Source organism: Acomys russatus, chromosome X (genome assembly GCF_903995435.1).
Source record: "Acomys russatus chromosome X, mAcoRus1.1, whole genome shotgun sequence".
NCBI lineage: Eukaryota > Metazoa > Chordata > Mammalia > Rodentia > Muridae > Acomys > Acomys russatus.
In genome coordinates, this window is record NC_067169.1 from 22,446,811 (window position 1) to 22,457,450 (window position 10,640).

The 10,640-nt window shown below is 45.9% G+C and overlaps 1 protein-coding gene across 1 annotated transcript in view; it reads left to right on the forward strand.

The window, feature by feature from the left end:
* Itih6 (inter-alpha-trypsin inhibitor heavy chain family member 6) overlaps positions 1–9,569 on the forward strand; it is a 32,601-nt gene extending 23,032 nt beyond the window's left edge. The window contains exons 7-14 of the mRNA XM_051141211.1: positions 132–303; positions 791–2,597; positions 2,710–2,846; positions 4,591–4,683; positions 6,161–6,196; positions 6,416–6,529; positions 7,875–8,252; positions 9,358–9,569. Of these exons, the coding sequence (XP_050997168.1) occupies positions 132–303; positions 791–2,597; positions 2,710–2,846; positions 4,591–4,683; positions 6,161–6,196; positions 6,416–6,529; positions 7,875–8,252; positions 9,358–9,569 (2,949 nt within the window). The remainder of the gene's footprint in view (positions 1–131; positions 304–790; positions 2,598–2,709; positions 2,847–4,590; positions 4,684–6,160; positions 6,197–6,415; positions 6,530–7,874; positions 8,253–9,357) is intronic.
* Positions 9,570–10,640: the final 1,071 nt, after the last annotated feature.

A 10,640-nucleotide genomic window follows, 5' to 3' on the forward strand; every position in this document is an offset into this window, starting at 1 on the left:
AGACATTTTAACTGGATGCCCTCAACTCACAGAAAGTAGAGGTGAAGAAAGTTAAAGCAGCTAGGTGTCTTGTACTTTTCAAGTTCATGGGGCTTGGCACTTGTTTCATCTCCTTCATTCTTATCCCACAGACTAAAAAGGCCATGAACACGATCCTCGGTGATCTGCAACCCAGCGACTATTTCAACATCATTACCTTTTCTGACACAGTCAACATCTGGAAGGCAGAAGGCTCAATTCAGGCCACTGCCCAGAATGTCCATAGTGCCAAAAACTACCTGAGTCACATGGAAGCAGACGGCTGTAAGTGTTCGATTTTATTTCCAAACATTTGCCCTGGTTCTGATTTTTGTTAACTCTTCTCTCAAATAATTACGCAATCCTCCCAGTTAATACTACCTCTGTCATCTAAGCCAACTTTTCCCCTGAGGCAAGAAAGGTGGTGGCTCTGTCTTTGAGTGGCTGTCATCTGACCTAGAGAATAAAATTATCCTGCCCACCCCCCCACCCCACACCCCCCACACACCCTGGGAAACAGTCAAAGAATGGTCTGAGACAGGGAGTGATAAAAAAAAAAAACAAGGCCATATGGGCCCCACTATCAGGTCACATGAGCCAGGGTGAGAGTGAAGGACTCAGGAAGGATAAGCAGTGGGAACAGCACAGCCACAGCGTGAGAAAAGATAAAGTGGGGAGTAGGAGCCTGGGAACACGGGACAGTACCAGTGTGACTCTAGTGGGAGTAAGAAATGGCCTGAGAACATGGTCTCATTGTTTGCTTCCCAACTAGGGACCGACATCAATGCAGCTTTGCTGGCAGCTGCATCGGTGCTGAACCATAGCAACCCGGAGCCTGGAAAGGGCCGTGGTGTGGGGCAGATTCCTCTTATCATGTTCCTGACAGATGGGGAGCCCACAGCCGGAGAGACAACTCCCAGTGTGATCCTTTCCAACATTCGTCAGGCCCTGGCCCACAGGGTATCTCTTTTCAGCTTGGCCTTTGGAGATGATGCTGACTTCTCGCTGCTTCGTCGTTTGTCCCTGGAGAACCAGGGAGAAGCAAGACGCATCTACGAGGATGCTGATGCAGCCCTGCAACTAGAGGGTCTCTTTGAGGAGATTTCCAAGCCTCTCCTGGCAGATGTGCACCTGGACTATCTGGGTGGCTTGGTTGGGACCTCCTCTCGAGCCCTTTTCCCTAACTATTTTTGTGGCTCTGAGCTGGTGGTGGCTGGCAAGATGCAGCCAGGTGAGCAGAAACTGGGCATCCACCTTGCAGCCCGTGGCCCAAATGGTCAGCTTCTTGTTGCCCACCATAGTGAAGAAGCCACCAACAGCAGCCAGAAAGCCTTTGGTTGCCCAGGGAAATCTGCGCTCAGTGTGGCCCACTTTATCCACCGCCTGTGGGCCTATGTCACTATTGGGAAGCTGCTGGAGGCACGCTTCCAAGCCCGGGACACTACCACTCGCCGTCTGCTGGCCGCCAAAGCCCTCAACCTATCCCTAGAATACAACTTTGTCACACCTCTGACTTCACTGGTTGTGGTGCACCTCGAGAAGACCAATGAGGAAGCCGTGAGCCAGCCAGCCACCACAGCAGACATAAGCACAGTCACACCCTCATCCAGCAATAGTCTTGGCCTAGGAGCAGGCATAACTCAACCACCCTCAGTTCTCAAGGTTTCTTCCAAATCAAGGCCCATGAAACCAACCTCAACTCTTACTGCCCCTACAAAGACAGTGCCCAGTTCCAAGGAGCTGGGGACACTGGGTCCCTTCTCTAATAGCCTAACAGTTTCAATACAATTGAAGCCCCAAATTCCAGCACAACAAAACCTCAGCACCTTGGTAGTGCCGACTTTGAATATGAAAGCTCTTGCCCATGAGCCTTCAAATTCTAATGACCCGCTGCCCCAGAAGCCCAGCACTTCATCACACCAGAACACTGGTATCACATCATTTGTTAATTCTAGGAGACATGTCCTACCTCTAAATCCTGTCAGCTCTTCCCAGCCCAAAGGTGGCACCATGAAGCATTTTAATCCATTTACGCCTTCCAAACTCCCTGCTTTGCCAGAGGCCCAACCTACACTAGCTGCCCCCTCATACCATCAACCTGGGGAATCCATATCACAGTCACCCCAAAGCTTGCCACAGCCCAAATCTAGCTCCACATTTCAGATACCCAAGAACCCATTGCCCCTCAGCTCCAATGGTCTTGCTCCCAAGACTCGTGCAAATGCACCACACCCTAAACCAAGGATTGTTCTGCCCAAGCCTCTTAAACTCCCTTCATCTCATAAACCTAGTGTCTCATCTCACCAAACTTCTACTAGCTTATTACTTTCTAAGTCCAGAACCCCAACACCCTATAGCACCCAAATCCCTCTGCCTGCCAGAGCCAAGACACCAGCTCCTCAGAGCCTCAGCACACTGTCAAACATACTCTCAAATTTCACAGGTGCCAGCAGTACTGCAGCCACCTCTATCCCTGGGGAACCCATCCCTTCTCCCTTTACCCCTACCCTGACCTCTTTGCTGCCCACTGCAAGACTCTGGCATCAGCAAGACCCGCTGCTTAGACCCAAGAACACCAGGCAAGTTCTGGGACCATCTCTGCCAGGGATTCCAACAATGGCCCTACCCAACAGCTCTGGCCCAATGCCAGAAGGCAGCCGCCCAAAACCTCCCAATCTTGCTGCCTTCCAGCACTCTCCCAGAGGCCATCAGTCTTCACCTTCTCCCAGGGAAACTCGAGCTGCTGCCAAAATCAGTGGAAGAGCCCAAGTTCGTGGAGTCCTTGAACCCACCAGTCTTCTATACCTTCCTCACTCCTGACAGAGATGGTGAGTGTTGCTGGCAGGAGGCCAAGCCAGAGCAGAGGAGGTGTGAGTGGAGAGAGCAGAAGCTGAGAGTGTGTGAGATATGGATGGATCCTAGCGGTGCTCTAGAAGCCTCCTTGGTTACTTTGGGACTTTGGAGTAGTTAACATTTCTAGACCTCAGTACATGGGCACAGAATTAAAAGCCTTGGCAAATAAGCCTGGAAAGGCTAAACAGAACCAAACTGGCCCCAAGCAGGGGAAGAATGTGATCGTATGAATTGGAGCATCACTAGCTAAAGCAGGTCTTCTTGTTCCTTTATGCTCTGTGAACAGCCCTACTTAATCAAAGAGATATAAATTCTAGGGAAAATAATGGCATTTTCTATTACATTTCCCAAAGAGTGCTAAGTAATATTTCCCAGCTCTCCCTATGTACAGGTACTTCTCTTCATATCATGTTTCTAATTCAGCATTTAATGCCCCATGAGCAACTATTGTTATGCATTTTAGACACAGGGAAACCGAAACACAGAGACACGAGCAATTCTTTTAATGTCACACAGCTAGTCAGAGATTACAATCCATGCATTCTGGTCCCAAAAGCAATGTGTTTCACCACCCCACTATTTGGTTTTCTTTAAATAAGAGGAATCTCTTGGGTTACTTTATGACACAGGGTTAGCAAGGGTTACAGGCATCAAGAACATCATGCTGGGCAACATTTTTGACATACCTTGTGCCTCACTTCCCCCAATATTCCACCCACCCCTACATCCTGGTGCTTTTACTTCTAATCTGTTTTCCAAATCCACTGATTTCGACGGCCGCTATTATAGATCAGATAAATACAACTGTATTGCCTAAAATAGCTGTTTCTGCCTCCTCGGCTGTCTCCTTGTTGGTGTCTTCTCTTGCTCTCTTGCAGGCCAAGACCGTGTTCGAAGAAACAGATAAGTTCATGTCCCTTTCCTACATAATGATTCTTGGGGATTTCCCATCACACCCGGAATAAAGTTCAACATCTTCTTTAGGGCCTGCACGCTGTGTTCGCATGCCCACACCATGCCTGGCTTCACCTTCTCAATTCTTTCATTCATTCCCTGAATTCTTTCTTCTTCACTCCTCCCACTGTGCCCTGCCTAGCTATCATTCAGGTACTTCTTTCTGTGTATGGCTTCTCCTTGATTTCACCTGGTCTGCCCTTTCCTATACTCGGCATTCCTTCCAGGCCTCTGACACTCCAGCTTGTGTCTTGGATCTCAGACCTACTCCCTTACGCACCTTCCTCCACAGGCCATTTTAGGCTTGTATATAGGCTTATATCACTCCCTTGATCAGTCCATTTTTTTTTTGTATAGCATCCACCACCACTGATAATCATGACTATGATATTTCACCATGTAAGAAACCACATATGCTTTTTTCTCACCATTGTAACCTGATGTCTAAGCATTGTCTGCATGAATAAATGAATGCACAGATAGGTGTATAAGCACTATGAGAAATAAATTTGAATGTATCTGAGCTTGAAAAAGACTGTAACAAGTATAGATAGACACAAGCAGGTCAGTTTGGGTAGCCACCAGGGACTCTCTCAGTTAGAAGGGGAAAGGACCAGACATGAAGGTCACATAGAATCCTGGCACTTGGGAGACTTCGGCATTAGGATTAGTCGTTGGAGGCAAGCCTGGACTGCACAGTGAGACCCTGTCTTCTCTTTGACCCAGGCGTGGGAAGGATTAGTTTTATTTCTTTGTGTTTGGCAGGAAGTCCACACTGGGATGGCAGTTCTGAGAGGATCCTGGGAGGAGCTGAACATGACATGGACTCTAAGGAAAGTTCTGTGGAGCTAATAAAAGGTAGTAAACAGGGGGCTCCTCTAATTCCTCTAACTCCTCGTTTCTATTCAGTGTCATTTGGAACTCTCAGTGACAACATGGGAGCCCAGAGGAGGGGCAATATATTATTTTTTCCTTCACCATGTAACCAATTACAATCAATTGAGGAGTTTAAAACAACAATTATGGAAGAATCAGTTTTCTCCACTGGAGTCTCACTGAGTATCAGCCATGCAGCAGGGCAGGTTCTATGCCCATGTTAGCCAACATGGTATAAATTCAATAGTCCTTTTGCAGACTTATTTGTCTCATATTGCTTTCTTTGGACAGTTTTTTTTTTAATCTTGCTGGTCTTTTCCTTGTTTTTTCACTTTTATTTTTTGTGGGTTTTTTTTTTTTTTTTTTTTTTTTTGGTTTCTTGTGTTTTTGTTTCTTGTTTGTTTGTTTCTTTGCGCATGCATCAGAGAGAGAGACACAGAGAGGGAGACAGAGAGAGAGAGAGAGAGACAGAGAAGAGAAACAAAGACACAGAGACACACAGAGAGAGACAGAGACACAGACACGCAGAGACGCAGAGAGAGACAGAGAGACAAAGAGATAGAGAGAGACAGACACACACACACACACAGAGAGAGAGAGAGAGAGAGAGAACATAAAGTCAGGTGTGTAAGGAGGTAAGAAGAATCTAGGAGGAATTAGAAGGGGAAAACATGATCAAAATATATAATATGATTTTTTTCAATAAAAAATAAGATAGCACCCATTCTCTTCCTCCGTGTTCTCCTGCTGTAGTGGAATGCTGCAACATAGGTAATTTATAGAGAAGAGAGGTTTATACATCCCACAATTCTGGATTCTGGTCTGGTTGAGTGGTTGTATCTCCTGAGAATCTCCTTGATAGTTGGAACTCTGCAGAATTTCAAAGCAGTGCAAGGCACCACCCAGCAAGACAGAGCTAGGCAGCCAAAAGAAGTGGCTTTTAGAATAACTGTTCTCTAATAATTCATTTGTCTGTCACTTGATTGGACCTTGAAGGGTAACTAGAAATTGACTTGAGTTTTTTTTTTTTTTTAAAGGAAGAAAGAAAGAAAGAAAGAAAGAAAGAAAGGAAAAGGAAAGATTTCAAATGGCAGGAAAAACAGGAAGTAGCAAACAAAGAGCAGGCATCCATAACAATGGTCAGTTCAGGGTCAAGTGTGATAGTCATGTGTGATCTCAGCACTCTGGAGACTGAGGGAAGGAGGACTGAGGGTTCAAGTTCAGCTTGGGCTATACAGTGAGACACTGGCTCAAAGAACAAGCAGCGGCAAATAAGTCAGTTTACTGGGATAGGATAAAGCATAAAGACAAAATTGGAGAGGTAAATTTCAGAAAAACGTTTAAATACTAAGCTCTGGAATTTGCTTCCTACCTAGCACTCAGAAGCCAGAGGGGCCCAGGGTTGTTGGGGATGTATTAGATCGATTCCTTACCAAGGTGTGTCCTCTACCCTTTGCAGGCACGTCACCAGACATCTTCACCTTCTCGTCCTCTGGTAATCCATTCCCCACCACCACCCCACCCAGTTGTGCACTGGGGCTGGCACTGGCCTCTCTCTCTCTCTTTCTTTCTCTCTCTCTCTCCCTCTCTCCCTCCTTCCCTCCCCCCTCCCTTCTTTCTTGGGAAATAGGCATGGCCTCTTTTATTCCCCTCTTCTCCTTTCTCCCATTTCTTCAAGACCCATAACTTCAGAGTTTCATTTCCTGTCTTCCAGTGGACGGAGACCCCCACTTTGTGATTCACATTCCTCACTCACATGAAAAGATCTGCTTCACATTGGATGGGCGCCCAAGGGACCTACTGAAGCTCATAGAGGACCCTAAGGCAGGTGAGAACCCCAAGGACTCCATTGCCACACATGACCACAGCTGAGTGCTCTCATGTCAACAGCCCTAGACATTTAGCACTTTATTATCTATATCTTAGAGTAGAGTATATAAAATAATGACACATCTGAAGCACTACTTTATAAAGATAGTTTGTGTTGGCTTACACTTCTGGATGTTTGAGGACCTCTGGAGTATATATATATGTGTGTGTGTGTATATATACATACATGTAATATATGTGCAGTACTTTATAATATACAGTAATATACAAGACTGTATACAAATACATGACTCACAAACATCTGTAACTCCAGTTCTGGGGGCTCTAACACCCTCTTCTGACCTCCATAGATACCAGGCATGCACACGGTGCACATATATACATACATACATACATACATACATACATACATACAGGCAAAGCATTCACATACATAAATAATATAGTAGTGTGTACCCCTTTAATCCCAGAACTCAGGAGGGAAGAAGCACAAGGATTCTCTACAAATTCACGGCCAGCCTGCTCTATATAGTGAGTACCAGGACAGTCAGAGATACATAGTAAGATGGTGTCTCAAAAAAAGTAAATAAATAAAATTTAAAAGTGAAAACAAACACATTCACCAAAATACTAAGATAGTAACGAATACATAGCAGGGCAGATGGTAAACTATTTTGACATTCTGTATACCCATAGATATGCAAATAGGTGCCACACAGTAACCCATACACATCAACAATTCAGACACAGAAGACTGATGCATCCAGATTCATCCCAATCCCCAGGACTCAAACACATAGAGGCAGCACATATTCTCCAGCACATCAGACACACGAAAGACGCTAGTGTACAGAAATAGTCACCTGATATACACTGACGTGAATCTAGATGCATACATACTGACACTTTATACCTGTTCGCATATCCCACAAGTAATCAGGCATACAAAATCCACAGTGTCACACCAAGACATAGAAAACGAACATTTCCAGAGGTCCATAAAATCAAAAATACACATTGTAACCTGTCATCTTCTTCAAACATGCACTGATATTCCCAGAGTTATTCATTGGAATATAATTAAATACACAGATTTACACAGCAGTGCAGATAACCACATAGGGGTATGCGTGCGCACACATACTGCATTGCCTCCCTTACACACAGCTTAGGGTGGACCATGGTGGAAGCATTTCCATATAAGAGCTAGCATTTTAGCCACAATTCTGAGATATGTCATCTAGACCTGGGACCTGAGGCCTCCCACTTGCCTGTGCCATAGGTTACCATATGCATGCTGTGGTGAAAGCCTGTGCTCTGGGCCTGTATTTTCCCCCTTACAGGGCTCCATGTGAGTGGAAAGTTGCTTGGAGCACCACCAAGACCAGGCCACAAGGACCAGACCCGTACATACTTCCAGATCATCACAATCAAATCAGATAAACCCCGGGCCTACACCATTACAGTAAGCCGCACTTCCATCTCTGTGCAAGGCGAAGGCACCTTGAACTTACCCTGGGACCAACGTGCCCTGGTGAAGAAACCCCAGCTGGAGCTCCATGTGGTTTCTGCATCCCATCTCACCCTCCGCCTTGGGCCCCACCTCAGCTTCCTCATCCTTCGTCACCAGTACAGACACCCCAGCACACTACAGCTACCCCATTTGGGCTTCTATGTGGCCAATGGCTCAGGCCTCAGCCTCTCAGCCTGTGGCCTGATAGGTAAGTGCTATGGAGGCAGAGAGGGACCAGGGTGTTATCAGTCCTAACAGAAATCTCTTCCTTTTCTTTTTGCTTGCATTCTTTTTCTTTTTATGTGCATGAATGCTTTGCCCACACATATGTTTGTGCACCACATATATGCTGGGTAGCCCTGGGGGCTAAAAGAGGGCCCCAGGTTCCCTGAAACTAGAGTCAAAAATTTTTTTGAGTCTATATGTATACTGGCAACTGAACTTAGGATGTTAGCAAGGAGAGCAAGTGCTCTTAACTTCTGAGCCTTCTCTCCATGCCAGAGACTTATTTTTAGGATGAAAGTCTAGTGGGCCCCTCATATTCAGTAATCCCAACTTGAAAGAGGCATGAGAGTCAAATTTACCTTTAGGAAGCTTCTAATATGGGAAAAGGAAAGAGTCAGACATAAAATAGTGCTCCTGGAGATAGGCTGAGTGCAAGGCGGAGAGCTGCACAGGAAGCTAGCATAACCCAGGGTGGGAAGATTTTTCCAGTCTCAGAGCTCAAGAAAGACCTCTCAGAGGAGGGAGGGCACTGCATCTGGAAGGCTAAGCAAGCTGGAGCGCAGGGGGAAAGGATGGTGATTGGCAGAGCTAGAGCTGGCATGATCGAGCTGAATGTCAAGGTGAGGAATTTGACCTTATCTCGAGGGCCCGAGAGGAGTCAGGAAAAGTTCTAAACAGAGACAAGATGCAACAAGGGCTTAATATTACAAAGCACCATCCGAAGTTTTAGCCTTCTATAGATGTGGATGGTGGGTGCCTAGATGAAGTCAGAAGACCCCAGAAGCACCTGAGGCCAGGGATATGATAGACTGAACCTTTATCTTCACCTCCCCCTGGCTCCTTGAACCTCTTCTTCCTCTGTATCCTCCTGTCTTCTCTAAGCCCAGCTGCTCTCTCTATCGCCTCTCTCTTGAATCTCCACTTCCATGGCACACCCTGGTCCCATCCGTCTCATCCATGCTCTACACAGTGTCTAGCCTCTCCCCCCTCCTGGAGGCCTGCCACTCTCTCCTGCCATTTCGCTTCTAGATTCCCTGCTTGCCGGCCTCCCCAGAGCTCTGATGGGTGCTACATCTTCTCTCCCTCAGGACAGTTTCAACACACAGACATCCGGGTCGTATCGGGACCTGCTGGGTCTTATCTACAGAGGCACCATGGCCCAGATGTGCCAGTGGTGCTAGGCAAGAGGTTACTGAAAGAATCACCCAAGCTGCTTCCCCGCTGGACTTCATGCTGGCTGGTGAAACGCTCTCATGTAGAGCAGCTGCTGGGTCAGCCCTACCTTGCCTATGTTCTGTGATGGCTCCTGAAACCAGAGCCAGGAGGTCTGAAATTTGGAAATCCAGAGGCTATGGCATTAAGTCAATCATGGCTCAGGCCTGAGTACATCAAGGTACACATAAAAGATGCATACATGTGTGCTAAGGGACAAATACATCAGTATACACAAAGATACACAAAGCTAAGTGGAACTTTGGGCAAAGAAGTTCTTTAGTACTCTTGCCTTGTTTGTAATCTTGTTTATAGTCTCTACTCCTTCCAAATTCACATTAGCCCTGGAAGTTACTTTCCTTTTTATTCGTTCTTTGAGAATTTCATACATGGGTACAATGCATTTTGATCATATCAACCTCCCCCCCCCATTCATCATTCTATTCCTCCCGGAATCCCTCATCCCACCTCCATATCCCCCTCCCAATTTCATTTTCTTTTTTTCATAGCCCACTGACTGCCTTTCTTAAAACCAAAACCTCTGAGTGACCAAGCAGTCCCACTCACAGCACCCCTTTATTCCTACAGTGTACTCATAGCTCTTGGAATTTCCCTAATAAACTCCCTGCCATTGGACTTCTGCATGTATCTATCCTTTTGTGTGGGGTGTTTTTCCTTTGTTTTATCTAGCTGAACTCACTTCATATTTCAGGTATTATTCCTCCCAGAATCACCTCCTCTAGAAGGCATTCCTTGGACCCTCCATGGGGGTGTGTTTGGTGCCTACTTTATGTCTCCCCCAAGCTCATGGCATTTTTGGTACTGTGCATTAATCATCTGAATTCTGGCTGAGCCAATGAGCTCTCTGAGAGCAAGAATCTATTCGGAATCTTTTTTATAGCCACAGTTCAAGGCACATGATAGGTGCTTAATAAATATTTGTAAGATAAATGAATGAACAAGAATAACCATGAAATAGCAGTAGGCAACATACATAATGCAACTAAAGACATAAGACACATGCATAAAAAGAGCCACAAAGACATGAGTATGGAAATTCAGAGACATAAGAAAAATAGCAGCAGAAACTATAGGAAACCCAATGAAATGAGGACAGCTAGGTGGAGGGCCATAAGCCTGTAATCTCAGCATTTGGTAG